An 18,411-nucleotide genomic window follows, 5' to 3' on the forward strand; every position below is an offset into this window, starting at 1 on the left:
CTCTCGTGTTGTCGTCTTTTTGGGGGCCAAACCACGTAACATGCAAGATCTTAGTTTCCTGACCAGGGATCCAATTTAGGTCCTGGCAGTGAAGGCGTGGAGCCCTAACAGCTGGACCACCGGGGAATTCTGTCTCACTCCATCTCATTTTGTCACAGCGGCCAGAGCCCCCCGAGTCGAGATTCCCTGGGCCTTTCTTTGTTTATTTTTGGGCTGCCCCGGGTCTTCCCTACTGCGAGAGGCTTCCTCTAGTTGCGGTGTGTGGGCTTCTCATTGCAGCGGCTTCTCTTTTTTGTGGAGCAAGGGCTCAGTACTTGTGGGACGCAGGCTTAGTTATTCCTCGGTGTGTAGAATCTTCCTGGACCAGGGATTGAACCCATGTCTCTTGCCTTGACATGGGGATTCCTATCCACTGTGCCATCAGGGAAAGCCCTCCTTTGCTTTTCTCATGTATTGGGTTGGCTAAAAAGTTTAGTTTGGGTTTTTACATAAAATGTTATGGAAAAATCTGAACTAAACTTTTGGCCAACAGATGTCATTTTAGCTCTGATATCCAGGACACTCCCAGAAAGTTTCCTTTCCTACCAGGGAGAGTGAGAAGGGTGTGATGTGGGGCCTCTGGACACGGGGAAGGGTTGGGAGAGGCAGGGAGGTCAGCTCAAAGTCCTGGTGAGGCCAGAGGTCCCCGGGACCCCTCTCCCCTTGAATCCAAGTTACACAAGGTGAAACCTTGGAACAGGAGGACAGAGGTGGGAGTGCTCCCTGAGGCTGCTTGTCCAGGAAGCAGTTAGGAAGTCCTTGCCCAGGCTCCCAGGCCCCTCTGCCTATCCTTAAGGCCCCATCCCTGCCCCCGCTACCAATCACACACATGCAGCCCCAGCAGATCTCTCAGCCTGGCCCCAGGCTGGGGGGCCTGGGCCCTCCATGTGAGGTCTAAAAGGAGACCCGGCCCCTCAGCCTCACAGGGAGAGAGGGCCCCCACCCTCTGGGGCCAGGGCTATAGGTACGTAGGTGGACAGAGATGCTGAGACTTGGCGGGTCCGTCCCCAGGCCTCATTCAGGGCACCACCCAGGAGGGACTGGGGATGTACCATGGGTCAAGCAGTGCTCTAGGTTCTGGGGCGACAGCAGGGAACCACAGAGATACAGGCCCGACAGTGAAACCACAGAGGAGGTGAGGAGGTGCGACATGCTGGGAGGAAGTGTCAGGAGCGCAGGGCGACGGGGAGGGCCGGAGCCTTGGGAAAGGCCCGGTGCGACCTTGGAACAGGAGGACAGAGGTCCGAGTGACCTCGAGGATGTCTGGGGAGGAGCGGGCTAGGCCCGGGGACCAACTGGCCACAGCAACCAGGGAGACGGCAGGGTGCACGCCCACCACGGCCTGGCCCTGCGCCCCCTTGCCTTGACCTGTGGGGAGGTGGCCTCGAGATCCTTCCTTTGCAGAGAACAAAGCAAGCTCAGGAGGAGGGATGAGCCAGGCAGCCCTGGGCCCTGAGCCTTCCTGCCACCGCCCCTCCATACCACTTCTGCTGGTTGATGACATCGGCGGTGGGCGAGGGTGGGGGGTCTAGTCCAGCAAAGAAGAGGACAGAGAGCTGGGGTCCCCTCTCAGCCTGGCCGGCAACGCTGTTGCCCAGTCAGACCAAGCACCCGCTACATGGTAGCATCAGAGGCACCCCCTGAGATGTCTCTGGCACCGCCTCCCGCCAACACCACAGGGGTGTCCCCAGGTCACAGGCACTGGGGCTGGCCACCCACTCTCCCGCCCATAGCAGCTGCTCAGGGACCCCAGCCCCATCCCTAGGGTCACACTCGAGTGGGCCTCACAGCTTCAGGGTGCAGCAGGCTCCGCAGCCCACCCCTCAGCCTCCCCCTGCCTCGCCCTGTGTCTGTGAGAAGTCCTTTCACAATGATTCTCTGCTTGCACGCTCGCAGCCCCAGGGGAGACTGAGCAGGGCAGGGGCGGTGGGGGAAGGGTTAGGTGAGTAGGCATCTTCTGGAAAGGGTCCCTTTGAGCTGGAGTCCTGCCAGGTAGGCCTGGCCCGACACCAGGTGTGTTTGGGGAGGGACATCCCGCAGCAGGGCGTTAGTTCAATCACCTCCTGTGCTCATCTTGCCCTCCACACCCCTGGGCACAGCCAGCCAACCACTCCCCCCCAACCCCCGGGGCCACCATCTGCGGAGGGTGTGGAGGGCCAGACCCTGGCAGGTGTGGTGCCTGGCCCACGGGTTTCTCTGAGCCTCTCGAGGATCTCGCCAGGCCACAGGGCCCGGGGGTAGGAAGTGAGCCGCCCCAGGTCATGCTGCAGGTTGGCCACAGACCCCGAGGCAGTGGGACGCAAAGGCTGGGTCCTTTCCCACTGCATCACTTCCCCCTCTGTGGCCAGGCTGCTCTGTCTTAGCCACAGCCCCAGGCCGCCCCTGCCTCTGCTCGCTGAGGGGTGGCGGAGACGCAGGTGCCAGGCCGGAGCCCCCTCCTGGGCGGGGAGGGGAAATAGCTTCAGCGCGGGCCAGTATGCTTGGGTCTGGGCCGCCTTCTTCAGAGAGCCTGAGCCCCTCGGGCCTGGGCTCGAGGGCTGCCCGCAACCAGGTGGCCTGAAGACCCAAACAATCCTGTGCCCCTGAGCGAGCCCTGACCCTCTGGCAGCCTTGGTGCCGCACCCTCACGACGGTGACCCTGATACCCCCCTCCCTCCCCTGTGTTCTCAGGGAGCACGGAGCCTCAGGCTGCCCATTGCCTTGGACCTGCTGCCCAGGGGTCCATGCCCACCATCAGCAACCACCTCCGACGTGACCGCCCCGTGACTGTGGCCAGCCTGAGGTCTTCCACTAGCCTTGAGGTTTTTTTTGTTTAACATCACAGCTTCTCACTCTCGGTCCTCACGAGCGGCTGGGAAGAGAGGCATGTTAGCCTGACCCCAGGCTACAGACAGGAAACGGAGGCACGTCGAGTGTGAGGGGCCTGCCTGCGAGCGTACGACCCCTGAGCAGGCAAGGGCAGCCTTTCCCATCTCCCTCCCTGGCACCAGGCACCCGTGCTGGGCACCACAGGGGCGTCCAGACAGGCCCTCCTTCACACCGGCTCCCGGACAGGGTCGCTGGCCTCCACTGGCTGGCTGGCTCCAGGACGGGAGGGCTCGGCTCCGCTGTGAGGCAGAGGCAGGGTTCCAGGGTTCCGGGGGCCCCTGCTGAGCTCGCTGGAGCCGTGACAGCGCGGAGCTCCCCCAGCACTTGGAAGGCTCCCAGGTCCTCGGCTGGAAAATGTGATGCCATTTCTCTTGTTAAATGGCACCAGGTGGCGAAGAAAACGTGGCACAGGGATGAGAGAGGGAGGGAGAGAGAGAGAGAGGGAGGGAGGGAGAGAGGGAGGGGGGGAGAGAGAGGGGGAGAGAGAGAGAGAGGGAGGGAGAGAGGGAGGGGGGAGGGAGAGGGGAGAGAGAGAGGTGGGGAGAGAGAGAGAGACGGGGAGGGGGGAGAGAGGGGGGAGAGAGGGGGGAGGGAGGGAGAGAGAGGGAGGGAGGGAGAGAGGGAGGGGGGGAGAGAGAGGGGGAGAGAGAGAGGGAGAGAGGGAGGGAGGGAGCGCCCCGTGCTGGGAGGGGGCGTGGAGGACCCCATTTGACTCCATCCCAGATCTGGCAGGCAGGGCACGCCCACACCCCTGCTCACTCCTGCTTGGACACCCCAGCCCGGCACCCTCTGCTCCCCTCTAGCAGCCCTGCGGGGCCCCAGCCTTTAGGGCCCAGGCTCCAAGGGACTGAAGACAAGGCTGATTTCTAGGACCCCAGGTCCTTCTGGGAAGCTGACCTCCTGGGCCTCGGCTGATCCTGTCCATCCCCGCGGAGACCCACTCCCCACCTCAGCACAGAAGGGGGCCTCCCTCCCCAGATGTGGAGGGAGTTCTTGGCTCCTGCTCCCCGCCCTCCCCTCCACGAGGCCTGCCCCTGTGCTAACGGGCCCCAGCCGGTGGGAACAGCTCTTCAGGAGAATGTCTTTCCACACAGGCTGCTTTCTCCGGCACAAGGCCCGCGTGTCCACCGTTTCTGGGTTCTCACTGCCCAGTAGGAATGACCAAACCTCTGTTCAACAATTGGGCGCACAAGAGAACCACCAGAGAGAAAAAGCAGAGAACTGGGCCCAGGCAGGGCTGGACTCTACCTCTGACTACCTGTGTGACTGTGGATATGCCTCTGATGACAACAGTCTCGGTTTCATTAAATGTGAAATGGGGAAACACTGTCAACTTCACACAAATCAGCGGGGACGGCGGGTGGCAGGAGCGACTGTGTGAGAAGCGCTCTGTAAAGCGTGAAGCTCTGCGGAGGTCGGGTGACGTCTGAGACCTGAACCGAAATCACCGCGGCTGAGGTTCTCGGTGGGGGCTGCCTGGAAGACCAGCCAGGCCTCAGCAAACCTTACCGAGAGCGCACGGGGCGGAGAGGAGCCCAGGGAGAAGAGAAAGGTGGGCCCCACCCTCATGATGCCTGCACTGAGGTTCAGGATGGCCCATCCGTCAGTGAAGTGTGTGAGCTGCGACTGCCTCGGTGATGTCAAAGCACAGGCCCTGTGGCGTTGGCACTGCCCAGGGCATCAAGCAGGGCCCGTCCTGAGGCCTGAGGATGGAGGGGGTGCTGGGAGGGCGCTGGGATGCTCCAAGGGAACCAGGATCTGGCTCTCTTCCTCTCGCACCAGACCTCCTCCTCACCCAAGCTCCCCTGGGAGTGTCCAGCTGGCCACAGGGGCACGGCTGCAGCTCACACCGGGCTGCCGGGGTTTCTGCAGCCTCATCTCAGCATGGCCACAGATTCTAATTAGACCCCGAGGAGAAGGAAAGCGGCCGTCATTGCACAGTCCCTTGCGGCTAGCCCAGAAACCAGCCCGCGGTCAGGCTCTCTCACTTAAGACTTCATGGTGTAATTCCTGGATGTGCACCAGCTTTGTAACTTAGCTCTGTGTGATTTCATATAATAGTTCAAGTAACTATTCGTGGAGTGCTTACCTGGCACTGTGCAAGCATTCACACATTTATTATGAAATACATGGAGCACCCAAACAAGCGCAGGAGTAATGCAATACACCTCAGGCGCTTCACCTTTACCACCATGTCACTCACCCTTACAACGCCAGCAAGGTAAGCTGAACAATCGCCATCTAACACCTGGAGAAATGGAGGCTCCGCAGGTCCCGTAAGAATGGCAAGGCTGGGATGTGGAGTTGGACTGGGCTCATAGAGTTCAAGCTCCCGCTGCCCAACTCTTTTTAAAATATTTATTTGGCTGCACCGGGTCTTAGCTGAGGCACGAAGGATCTTTAGTTGCAACATGTGGGATCTAGTTCCCTGACCAGGGGTCGAATCCAGGCCCTCGGCATTGGGAGCGCAGAGTCTCAGTCACGGGACCACCAGCGAAGTCCTTACCCACTTTGACTCTTAACTGTTTGGAGTCAGTTTCCTCATCTACAAAATCAAAGTGGTGGATGAGTTCAGTGATGTTCAAACTTTTAGCCACGGACCCTTTGTTCAAACAAAGTCTCAAGAGGAAAGACGTCAGATGGATGAAGACTTGGGGCTCTGCTGGGGTGGGCATGAGAGGGGTGGGGGGCTGGAGTCCAACCAGCTGAACTGCCCCCACCGACCCCCCCGCCATTTCCTGTTGGAACACGAGAACTTTGGGCCCTGAGGGAACTGCCCGCTGATCCAGGCCTGCCGAGCCTTGGCACCGTCTCCAGCAACAGTGACTGTCGGCCGGGGGCCTCACAGGTCCTCCAGGGAGGGGTTCTCAGAGCCCCTCAGCAGGGACAGCAGGTTCAGGGCCGAGACGCCGGGCACGTGGCCTGCGCAGATTTGCAGCAGGCGGACCAGGCGCTGTGCCATGGCGGCGCGGAAGTCTTCTATCTGCAGAGGAGGAGACAGGACCCAGGTGAGGCGGCAGCCAGAGAGGAGCTGGGGGCGAAGACACGGGGAGAGCCCTGGGCATTGCTGCCCCCAGGGCCACCCCTCTGTCCACACCACACCTCACTGAGAAGCTTCCAACCACCTCAGCTTATGGAAACCCTTCAGACACCCTCCAAGGATACCAGAGATGCTGACCCCTACTCCAGAAGAAACGAAGGCTCAGCAGGCGGGGCTGGCGGGGTCAGTGACACAGTCCAGAGGCACGGTGGGCGACTGTCAAGCTGGGGTCTTAACCAGGGCTAGCCCCAACCAATGCTGGGGTGGCACCCTCTGGGATGTCTCTGAGATGCACACGCCCAGGTTGGAAAGGAGGGGTGGAGAGAGTGGCCCTCACGGAGGACAGGGAGGTGCCATCAACAGACGGTCCCTACACCAGGGCCATGGAAGGGCTAGTGGGCCCAGAGGAGCCGTGGGATTAGGCAGAGGCAATCAGACTGTATGATGTGAGAGTTGGACTATAAGGAAAGCTGAGTGCCGAAGAATTGATGCTTTTGAACTGTGGTGTTGGAGAAGACTCTTGAGAATCCCTTGGACTGCAGGGAGATCCAACCAGTCCATCCTAAAGGAGATCAGTCCTGGGTGTTCATTGGAAGGACTGATGTTGAAGCTGACGGCCACCTAATGCGGAGAGCTGACTCATTTGAAAAGACCCTGATGCTGGGAAAGACTGAGGGCAGGAGGAGAAGGGGACGACAGAGGATGAGATGGTTGGATGGCATCACTGACACAACGGACATGGGTTTGGGTGGACTCTGGGAGTTGGTGATGGACAGGGAGGCCTGGCATGCTATGGTTCATGGGGTCAGAAAGAGTCGGACATGACTGAGCGACTGAACTGAACTGAATCAGACTGTGCGAAGGCCCCAGCTGGCACGGGAATGAGCTGCTCCAGAAAGGTAGAATAAACGGTGATGCTCAGATGGCCTCCCCCGACCAACAGGTGGCCTCAGAGCACCTCCTCCTCCTCCTGTTCTCTCTCTAACTGGGGAAAGGGCGCCACCATCTGCCCAGTCACCCAAGCTAGAGCCGGGACATCCTGAAGGCCCCCTGCTCTTACTCTGTCTTGTCACCTGTGAGTCTTGGGTTCCAAGTCCAGGGGCGACATCTCAGTCCTGACGCACTGGCCTCGTCCTCAGCGGGGTCTCCTGTTAGCGGAGCCTGAGGAAGCTGCTGCCTCCCTGGCAGGCTGTTTCTCCCTGGCTCCCAGGACTCGCCCACCCCCAGCTTTTCCTTCCACCTCTCAGCTCTCCCTGCTTTGTGCAACATCTCACTGCTGGGGCGGCGGTGGGGAGCAGGGGGCGGGGCTTCTCAGGCTGAAAACTCCAGAGTTGACTCTGACTCTTTTTCCTCTCCTGTCTCAAGGGCAGGCCATCTGCATACCTGTAGCCCCACCCTGGAAACAACCAGCATCAGAGACCATCCCAGCTCCCCCTTCCCCGGCTCCCACGGAGCCCAGACCACTCTGAACTCTTCCAGACACAGTCCCCAGGCCCCTCTCCCCATTTCTGCCCTTGCCTCCCTTCAGTCTACTCTCCTCCCAACAGCTGGAGGGGCCCCATTCAAAACCCAAGTCGGGCTGTGGCCCTCCCTGGCCCCATATGGCTCCGCTGCCCCAGTCTAACTCAGAGTGAAAGCCACCACGCCTTTACTGTGACCCACAGAGCCCTGCTGATCTGGCCCGAATGTCAGTCCCCCGGCTCTGCTCCAGGCACCCATGGCTCCCTGTGGACCTTGCACATGGCAGGCAGCGTCTAAACTCAGGGCCTCTGCACTTGCAGTTTCTCCAGCCTCGTGGGCTTTTCCCCCAGGAGGCTCCACGGCGCCTCCCTTCACGTCTTCACTTAAGGTCAGATTTTTAGGGAGTCCCTTCACCCCCCTTTAAATCCTGTCGCTTTACCACCACCTGACGGGTCGCATCTCGTGCCCTAACACAGCACGCATTCCACTTCCTTACTGTGTTTCCTCCACCAGAACAGAATTGGGAGTGTTAACAGTGCTTTGCTCTATGCTGCCCCCGAGAGCCTAGAGCAACACTGCACAGGCTGTAGGTTATGTTAAGAAATATCTGTTAAAGAAATCCTCCGGGCTTTGCGGCCTTGGCCTCCGAACGGTCCCTCCAAATGGCCGCTGCTCTCACTCAGGCTCCATGGTCTGCTTCTTGCAGCCTCGTCCCCGGCCTCCTGCCTCTGGCTGGGCCTCCTCCCATCCACACACCTTACTCCAGAGACGTGACCCCCAGAGAGCTGAGCCCATTGTGACTGCCCCGACGCCGACGGGAAGGAACGGCTGGACTGACTGCCTGGCTTCCAAAGCCCTGTGGATCCTCCTGCCACAGCAGGTGCGACATGCGGTCTATTCCCCTCCGTTGAGGGGCAGGGCCAGTGTCAGAGGCATCTGGTTCTCAGGGACTCGCACAGGGCCTAGCAGCAGAGCTGGAACCGCACTGGGCGGATCCTGCACCTCCTTGGGTGTGCTTCCTGTCCTGTAAAATGGGGCCAGTGCTTCTCGCCATGCAAAGGCCTCAAAACACGACGAGGCTCCAGCTCACGAAGTGAGGGAAGGTGCCCCGGACAGGACCGCACAGGTACCAGGCATGCCAGCTGTCCAAACACTGGGTGCATCGGATGAGAGGATGCCAGGCTTAGGTTCTCAGCCCGCTGGCTCCAGGCTGGAAATAGAAAGTCAGCCACAGACTTTTTCTTGGTGGTTCAGATGGTAAAGAATCTGCCTGCCAATGCAGGAGACCCAAGTTCAATCCCTGGGTTGGGAAGATCCCCTGGAGTAGGGCATGGCAACCCACTCCAGTATTCTCGCCTGTAGAATTCCATGGACAGAGGAGCCTGGCGGACTATGGTCCATGGGGTCGCAGAGAGTCAGACACAACTGAGCAAGCACCATTCTCAGGCTAGAGGCCAACACAGGACCTGGTACAGCCTGCCACCTCCTGGCCACGCGCAGAACTGCACCTCGACGCACACCTCTGCTGTGGATTGCCATTCCCCTTGAGAGCTAAGAAAAGGAAGGCCCAGCCAGTTATCTGGGTGTGTGTGTGCGCGCGTGCGCACACGAGCGCACGTGTGTGTTGCGGGGAGGGGCTGACTTGTTCAAAGCCATGCAGCCAGCCTGCTAAGCCAGGAAAGAGTCAGCAGCACACCAACCTGGCTCTTTGGCTGACTTACTAGCTGTGTGACTGTGAGCATGCCACCTCTCCTGTTGTGAGCGAAGCCGGCAAGGATGGGCACCTCAGGGTGCCTCAGGTCCTACCTGTGAGGTCAGAGCCTTGGTCTCGCCAGGGTTCTTAAAACAGTGATCAGATGTGAAACACAGCTCTGTGACAGAGCAGCATGTGCACCTTGAGCGCCACACTGAGAAAGAGGCCCTAGGACAGGTCTCACAGCTTCTGCAGAATCGCAGACGCTCACGGGGCCCGCCCCGTCCCCACGGGATGCGCCAGTGTCTGCGGCTTCTGTCGCTAACAGCCACAGGCTCTGCTAACACTGCTGTTGCCTCCCATCTACGTTCATAATGTTAAATTCCTCCTAGAGGTTAGTGAAAACAGAAGTTAATTTTTTTTCTTGTCCAAAGCCACAACTCCCCCGAATTCTTCTCCCTTCAGAATAGAGGGGTTTATAGACCCTGAAATGCTTCTCCCTTTGGACCAGAGGGGTCCACAGACCCCAGAGTCAGCACTTCTGGTCTAGACGGTGATGACGGACCACACGCTGACTCAGCTCCTTCTGCACCACATCACTTGGCCTTTAGGGACAGGTCTAAGACCCAGAACAGAAACACAAATCTTTAAAATGAACCCCAAAACATATAAACATAACTTATATGGGGAAAGAATCAGAAAAAGAATGGATACATGTATAACTGAGTCACTTTGCTGTACACCTGAAGCTAACACAACACTATAAATCAATATACTCCAATATGAAATAAATAAATAAATAAACAGAACCCTAAACCAACCGAGCAGGTCTGGTGTGCAGGTGGGGCAGCCCAGGACCTGAGAGCCCTTAGCAGACCCCCAGAGGGAGCAGAATCACCTCTTGCCGAGACCCCTTTAGCAAAATGTCTTCAGGCTCCACACTACACACAGAGAGGCTGGAGAGCAAAACTCATCAGCAAAGCAGAAATCTGCTGTGCTACCATCACAGCTAGGATTCAGCTTGTGAGAAACCCCAGGAGAAGCAAGAGAGGGCAGAACCAACATCACATGTATCCATTCAGCCATCTATCCACCTATCCACCCAACCTCCACCCTTGCTGCCTGCTGGACCCCCTGCCCCAGGCTGGGAGCAGACAAGGTCTGCGATCTAGGGAGGTAAGGGGGAACAGAGGGCATCCTGACTGCTGGTTAATGAGACAGACAGAATGCCTGGCCTCACAGCTCTTACACCCCAGCAAGAAAAGTGAGACATTAACAGGGACCCATAGACCCACACACAAGACTTAGTCATGAGTACAGAGAAAAATGTCAAAAGCAAGAGGTGATGGCATCTGGTGTACGAACGGAACTCAGGATGTACATGGAGTGTCGCCCTGCTTTCCAGGGGTGCACCCAAGGCTTACAGTGACCCACCCAAGGACAGTGAGTGGAAAAGCCAGGATTCCAACAAGGATCTGGCCTCCACGTCAGGAGCCCCTTCGCTCAGGTACTCATGAAGCAGCCCGCCATGCCCTCTGGGTTCTGACGGTGCCGTCCCGTGGCCCACGTGAGCAGGTCCTCACCTCTAGGTCACAGAAGAGCAGGGGGCTCCGGTAGGTGTGGGCCAGCTTCACCACGGTGTTCCGGTGGATGCTGCAGTGGCTGTCCCGCCCAGCTGCAAAGAAGCCGCGCCGGTCACCTCCACCTCCGTGGTTGTGATGGAGGAAGCACTGGGCCCAGGAGGTCACGTCCCCTCTCTGGGCCACGGTTTCTACCTTCTTTGGGTGACAGGCCTGTTCTATCTTCTTTTCAGGGCAGTCAAGATCATCAGATCAGAAAACAGGCTAAAGGGACTTGACAGAGTTGGAGTAAACGCACGAGCTTCCTCATCTACGAAATGAGGAGCGTAACAGCACCTACTCTGCTGAGTTACTATAGAAAGTCCGTGAACGAATACACAGAAGTGACCTGGCGTTCACTTCTCCACCAAAGCTTATTGAAAATAATGTGAGGCAGGCCCTTCGTGCCAGGAGCTGGCAGTGCAGCTGGGGGAGGGGGGCAGACACACCATCAGTGTAGGTAGAAGGGTGAGGAGTCTGACAGAGGCCTGCATGGACACCGTGAGGGCCCAGACAGCAGGGCTGGTCAGGACGGTGTCCCCCAGGGGGCAGAAAATTGGGGTCAGACACATAAAAAAGAGGAAAAAGTATGAGAAGCTACATGGTATAGTCATTAAAGGCATGGGCCCTGGAATATGACCAGCTAAGGATGAACTCTGCTCTACCACTGTCTAGCTATGGGGCCTTTGGACGAGTTACCTAACCTCATGACCAGCTTCCTTCACTGTAAAAGAGAGACAATAGCACCTACCTCAATAGTACTTTTTGTGAAAATTAAGCGATACAGAAACAAAGCACATAGAACGGAGTCTGGTCTATAGTGAGTACTCAATATAGGTTAGCTATATATTTTTAAGGTTTTTAAAATTTTTTTAATGTGGATCATCTTTAAAGTTTCTATTGAATTTGTTACAATATTGTTCCTGTCTTATGTTTTGGTTTTTCGGCCAGATGGCATGTGGGATCTCAGCTGTCTGACCAGGGATTGAGGCCCCACCCCGTGCACTGGAAGGCTAAGTCTCACCAACTCGAGGGCCAGGGAAGTCCCCGAGGTTAGCTACTATTATTTCCCCTGTTGCCATTACAGAGTCTCTGAGAACTGTCTGAAGAAGAGTAACAGGAGATGAGCCACCAGGCACCCCAGGGCAATGATCTCAGCAGAATTAACCTGGCAGAATGATCAGCTCCGACTTGCACGGAGTCCACCACGGGCCCACCCACGGCAGCAGGCAGGGGAGGCACTCACCCCCTGTGGCGAGGAAGGCCACCTTCCCCAGGAAGAAGGCCGCGTCCAGGTGGCACAGGGACTCCTCCACGCTCTGCAGGCTGGGGCAGCCAGGCCAGGGCAAGAAAACAAGCAGAGAAATACTTCACAACAGAGAAGGCAGAAGAAGCCCCGCGCCTCTGATCCCAGAGAGGCCAGGGCATAAGATGAGGGTGACGGGAGACAGACCTGGAGGAACACTTTGTCCTTTTGTAGCTTTAAACTGCTTCTAATTACAAAGTGAGTCAAGTCTGTGAAACGATCAGATAGTAAATACTGGTGTACAACTAAAAAGCACAACTCCCCGTCTCCAGCATCACCTCTAGTTTTAACTCCCCAGAGATGACTGCCACAATAGTTTGGGGTGTAGTTCTTCTGGAATTTTCTTCATATGCAAATACAGACAGTGATATGCCTATCAGCCAATTGGGTCTAATTGGGTTCGATGTCTCTATTACATTCTTTGGTATGACCGCACCATACCCCAAACTAACTGCTTGCCCTGTGGTGGATATTTAAATGGTCTCCAGTTTTTCACCGTCACAAAGAACGCTGCATCAATATTGTTTCCTACATCTACTAAGCAGATGTTTCTGTAGAGCAGATGCTGGAAGTGGAAGGGCTGGGTCACAGTCTGTGTCTTTTTAAAGTGTGGATAGCTATTGCTGAATTGCTTTCCAGTAAAATGACAGTGATTTTAAGTCATATCAGTTGTATGAAAACATTCTTTTTCTCTAAACAAGGGCACCTTGACCTGCTGGGTTGAGGCTTTCACTCACTGGAGTCCAGGGAGCGATGAAAGACTCTGTTGTCTTCCAGGCCAAAAGCCATCTCGGTCGGGCTTCATGAATGAACAAGGCCTGAGACCAACAGCCCCATGGCACAGATGGTTCTCCGGTGAGCCTTCCGGGGAACAGAGAGACCTCACCCAAACAGCAACGGACCTGTGAGCCAGGGAGCCCACGGCAGGTCTCAGCCCTTTCTTGCCCCGCCTGGGCCGAAGTCACTGCTGACTGGTTCCCAGCGGTCAGGTCGTGCGGTCTGGACTCAATCCTTGGGTCTGCTGTCTCCGTGCCCCCCGGTTCTCAGGCGTTTCTACCACAGCCTTCCCTTATCCCCCACCACAGGACTAGGTGTCTGCCCTGGTTTCTGTGCTGGGCCCTGTGTCCCTAGCCAGCTGCCTCCAGGAAGGAGGGGAGGCCTTCCACCTGTGTTCCCTAGGTTGGCTGCAGTCCTGACCCCAGGGTTGCCAGCACCGTGGGGAGGCCAGGCCAGGCCTCAGGCATCAACATCACCCATGCTGCCACTGCCCCAGCCCCAGAGTGGACTGGGCTCTGACCCTGCCCAGGCCTGGACGGTCCTCCACACAGGCTGTGCTCCTGCGTTTACACCAGCCCTCCACCTGCGACATTCTGCTCACGGTCATCCTTGCCTGGCTAACTCCTTCTCATCTCTCAGGTGTTTTTTAACTGATTGATTGCCACGTGTGGCTTGTGCGCTCTTAGTTCCCCGACCAGGGATTGAACCCAGGCCCCCACAGTGAAAGCGCTGAGTCTTAACCACTGAACTGCCAGGGAATTCCCTCCGGTGTCTACGTAGATGTCACCTCCGCCAGGAAATCTAGCTTGACCTGAGCCCTCAGAGTCAGAGGTCTTGTTCAGGCTCTCACAGACCCAGGCTTCCCCCTTTGACAGTACACATCACAGGTACTGTAAGCGTCTGTTCAAAAGTCTAGATTCCTCCCCTAGCGGACCTTGTTCTCAAGGTCCGTTTCACTCACATCTGTAATAAACATCTTGTGTCGGCGCTGGCTCCTCCCTCTCACCCTCTACTTGCCCCCAGGCAGTCTCCCCCTGTCTCCTCTCCTTCCCTGGACAAGTGAGGCCACTGTCCCAGCACAGCCCTGAGCCGCACCTGAGCACTGACAGCCCCATCCTCTGGCTCTCACCTGTGTTTGCTGTGCAGGTTGACCACGAACACAATCAAGTCAATCCGGGGCCGATTCACGCTGCAGGGCAGAGGGAGGGACCTTGCTAAGTGGCTGAAAAATAAGAGATTGCAGGACTCAAGACTCATGTACCCACATCACAATGGCCGTTCACACGCTACCCTTGGTAGGGGAAGAGACTGTCAAAAGCTCCTCCCCTATTCACCTGAAGCTTCTGTGTGTGTTTAAAATATTTATTTACCTGGCTGTGCCAAGTCTTATTTGTGGCACACAGACTCTTCGACCTTTGTTGCTCTGAGTGGGATCTTTGCAACCTGCAGGGATTTTTTTTTCTTAGTTGTGGCTTGTGGGATCTAATCCCCGACCAGGGATCAAACCCGATCCCCCTGCATTGGGAGCACGGAGCCTTAGCCACTGTACCACCAGGGAAGCCCCCACAAGAAGCTTTTGTGGGCAAGACTCCTCAAGTGAGCACAGAGGCAGGGTAGAGCTGATCTTATTCAGATTTCCCCTGCTTTACTCTCCCTGCCAGAAAGTTTAGTAACTGCTTTGCCAAGAGGGGGTTTGGGATAGAAGATGGCATCTAGCCATCTATCCTGAATGCTGGGAGGGAGGCCAGGCTCAGAAGGGGAGGGGAAGGTGTTAGACCATGAAGTTTAGGGGTTAAGACTGAAGCCTTATGGAGTGAGATAGAAGTGGGTTTAAATCCCAGTCTGTCAACTATCAGCTGTGCGACATTGGGAAGTCACCTTCAACATTCTTGTAAGTACTTGGTCTCAGATTGTCAAATATCCACCTGAAACTTTTTGTTTTTTGGAATCCTCTACTTCTGCCTATTTCCATTTATTCCTATTACTCATCTGCCCCTACCCCTCAGCTTCTAATTCAAGAATACCAAAAAGTATACAAAATATAACAAAAGTTAACACACACACACACACACACTCCTAAAAGTTCAGTTACCTAAAAATTACTACTATTAATGTTAGAACATTTTTCTAACTATCTTTCCATGTACAAATGTATACGCATTCAGACACTAGAATACAGTAGATGGAATCTAAAAATAGGATAATAGTATTTCCTTTTTTGGTAATGATTGCCATATTGCTCAAGGAAGGCAATTTTGTCCACATTTTCCTTTAACTCTGATGCTAATTATTTTTTTAATCTTTTCCTATTTCTGAGCTACAGGGTTGAGTTTATCGGTGATTGTGTTTGGTGTTCTATAGCCTAAGAGCCTGGTAAGACAGGTAGGGCACAGATGGACCTATAAACAATCTTTATTTTGAGGGAAAGATGATGTTCTTGCTAGGAAAGGGCATTTCCAATTCCCATAAAGGAAATACCCTTTAGATTTGGATCATTTAACATAGACCCTTGGAGCTTGTCTTTCAGTCGGGGAGAATGACACCCACACATATTCAGTCACTTGACTCCTGCCAGCAGCTGTTTCTACTCCCTATCAGTTAGAAAAAGGAAAGCAAAATATACTTTAGTCACCTTTTCTCCAAATTTGGGGAATATCTGAGTAACTAACTGTTCTGGGCCAAGTACTGCTCAAGGCAGTGGGGCTTCCTCACCAGCCAGCAAAAGTGAAAGTCCCTGCCCTCAACGGGCTAACCTTGGGGTGCCTTGGGGTGGCAGACTGGAAACAAGTAAACAAACATGCGAACAAGGAAATTTCTTTTTTATTTAAAAACAACAACAACAAGCTCTGGCCAGTTTTATTAAAGAAAAATTGTACATGGTTTACTTTTCACCAGTCTGTTCTGGCATGCTTCTAATAATATCAGAATCACCTGGATCAATGATAGCCAGTGTGCGTACTCTAGTATTTTCCACATGCTGTGCCCAATTCAATATTATTGCCACTGTAGTGATGGACATCGGTTTTGGCCAACGTGGCATAATATGGAAATTTCTTTATAGTAACAAGTGTTAGAGCGAAACAGAAAAGCTGGCGTGACAGAGAAGTGACGGAGGACGCTTCACACGGACAGATCGCGCGTCAGGACGGAGGCTCCGAGCCGTGGGTCCAAGCTCGCCCCGCCTGCGCCAGCCTCTCTGGCCTTCCGCTCCACCCATATCCACTCCACCCCGCTCCCCGCTCTCCCCTGCGCCCAGGCCAGCGATCGGACATCTCCAGCGCAGGCTACTTACACCTTCAGCTCTGAGGTGCAGTCCTCCTTGAGCATCGAATCGGCCAGTTGCTGCAGAAGAGCATCCTCCGTGCCCACCAGCTGCCCAGAGAGAGAAGGCGGCCAGTGGATCCCTGGATACAGCAGCCCCGCCGCTGGGCCCGGACAGCCGCGACCCCCGGAGCGCGCGAGGCACTCTTTACCGAGTGCCTCTTTACTCTTTACTACGGCAGGCATTGGTGAGGGTCTGAGGTGTGCACCCGCTCCAGTTCCCCTCACTACCCGCCCCCCTCGCCCCTGAACCCTCCCTGAGACAGCCTCGTTTCTACCGGAGGCCTGACACGGATACAGGGGGAAAACCACAACCGCGTCTTGGACCACCTGCATCCACCCTGCGCGCGGGCTCCCGCCGTCAAGAGGGCAGCTAACTCTGATTGGTTCAGAAGGGGCTCTCCCGCCCACCACACTCCCGCCGGAGCAGCCCGGGCCAGAATCTCAGAACGCCGCAGAGGGCCTGGCCGCTGAAGCGCGGCCCAGGAGGAAAGGCGGGCGCGGGAATCGGGGCTGCTGATGCCTACCAAGATGGTGGCCGTGTTCAGGCCAGGCAGCCTGTCCAGCGGCCGTAACACCGACATCCCCGCTGACTGACGGAACTGCGGGTCTCAGGGTGCGCGCCGGGCTTTCAAATAGCCCTCTGGCTCTTCCCTAGTGCGTAAGCGCGGGACACGTGACGCTATCGGGCGGGGCTTCCTGTGGGGCGGGGCCAGACAGGGCCTTCTTAAAGGAGACAATACCATTTTTCCTTTTAAAAAATTTATCCTTTATTGGGGGATAGCCGATTAACAAACAATGTTGTGATAGTTTCAGGTGAACAGAGAAGGGACTCAGCCATAGAAACACATGTATCCATTCCGCCCCGCCCCCCCACCAAACCCTGCTCCCCTCCAGGCTGTCATATAACATTGAGCTGAGTTCCATGTGCTAGACAGTAGGTCCTTTCTCAGGGGAAGTTTTCCACGGCTGCCCCTAGGCACCAAAGGTGCTGCCTGCGAGACAGGACTTTTATTTCACTCCTGGGAGAAAGACAGTATTCAGTGATTTGTTTATTCATTTTTCCTTCACTCATGGTCATTCCAGGTGCTCTTGTTCAGTCGCTCAGTCAGTTCAGTTCAGTCGCTCAGTCGTGTCCAACTCCTTGCGACCCCATGGACTGCAGCACACCAGGCCTCCCTGTCCATCACTAACTCCCGGAGTTTACTCAAAGTCATGTCCGTTGTGTGATGCCATCCAACCATCTCATTCTCTGTCGTCCCCTTTTTCTCCCGCCTTCAATCTTTCCCAGCATCAGGGTCTTTTCAAATGAGTCAGTTCTTCGCATCAGATGGCCAAAGTATTAGAGTTTCAGCTTCAGCATCAGCCCTTCCAATGAATATTCAGGACTGTTTAGTCACTAAATCATTTTTAACTCTTTGCAACCCCATGGACTGCAGCATGCCAGGCTTCCCTGTCCTTCACAGTCTCTTGGAGCTTGCTCAAACTCACGTCCATTGAGTCGGTGATGCCATCCAACCATCTCATCCTCTGCTGCCTCCTTCTCCTCTTGCCCTCAATCTTTCCCAGCGTCAGTCTTTTCCTATGAGGCAGCTCTTCACATCAGGTGGCCAAAGTATTGGAGCTTCAGTTTCAACTTCAGTCTTTCCAATGAATATTCATGGTTGATTTCCTTTAGGATTGACAGGTTTGATCTCCTTACTGTCCAAGGGACTCTCAAGAGTCTTCTCCAACACCATGGTCGAAAGCATTGGTTCTTCAGCACTCAGCCTTTTTTATGGTTCCAACTCTCATATCCATACATACTACCGGAAAAACCATAACTTTGACTATATGGAACCTTTCCTGGCAAGTGATGTCTCTCTTTTTTAATAAGGTAAATTTGTCTCTTCCAGCTCAGTTGACTCATTCCTTGTAGCTGCTCAGAACAAAATCTTGGGTCATTCTTGGCTCCTTTTCTCTGCACCTCACAGCCAATTTCTGGTTCTGTTCTTAAAATGCATCCAGAAGCTGACCATTTCTCACCACTTCCACCCCCCAATCAGGAGAAGATGCTGGTATCTCTCATTGAGTCTACTGTAATAGACTTCTCACAGGCTCCCTGTGTCCACACTGATCTCCAGGGCTACTGGCTAGTCTCATACAGCAATCAGAGTCTTCCTTTTGAATAAGAAATCAGAGCAGGCCACTTTTCTGGTCAAAACCCACTGGTAGTCACCCTCTCACTCAGAGTACATTGCAAACACCTTACATGACCTTTGAGGCTCTGTGTGTTCTGGCCCTTGAT

At 55.3% G+C, this 18,411-nt stretch overlaps 1 protein-coding gene across 1 annotated transcript; it reads right to left on the reverse strand.

Moving 5' to 3' along the window:
• CENPM (centromere protein M) lies at positions 4,998-16,788 on the reverse strand. The gene is made up of 6 exons (XM_005681122.3): positions 16,652-16,788; positions 16,096-16,175; positions 13,933-14,025; positions 11,967-12,046; positions 10,685-10,776; positions 4,998-5,890 (listed from the first exon to the last, which is right to left on the reverse strand). Exons 1-6 carry the CDS (start codon positions 16,706-16,708, stop codon positions 5,750-5,752), a joined length of 543 nt encoding a protein of 180 aa, XP_005681179.1. The 5' UTR covers positions 16,709-16,788; the 3' UTR covers positions 4,998-5,749.

Source organism: Capra hircus, chromosome 5 (assembly GCF_001704415.2).
Source record: "Capra hircus breed San Clemente chromosome 5, ASM170441v1, whole genome shotgun sequence".
Classification (NCBI taxonomy): Eukaryota; Metazoa; Chordata; class Mammalia; order Artiodactyla; family Bovidae; genus Capra; species Capra hircus.

Bases quoted from the DNA above. Each gene is read 5' to 3' on its own strand.
- CENPM (XM_005681122.3), bottom strand. From the start codon at position 16,708: ATGTCGGTGTTACGGCCGCTGGACAGGCTGCCTGGCCTGAACACGGCC. The intron at 14,026-16,095 runs GTAAGTAGCCTG...CTTATTTTTCAG, and splicing joins TGCACCTCAGAGCTGAAGGT to CCACTTAGCAAGGTCCCTCC. The intron at 12,047-13,932 runs GTGAGAGCCAGA...TGGCTGCCCCAG, and splicing joins AACCTGCACAGCAAACACAG to CCTGCAGAGCGTGGAGGAGT.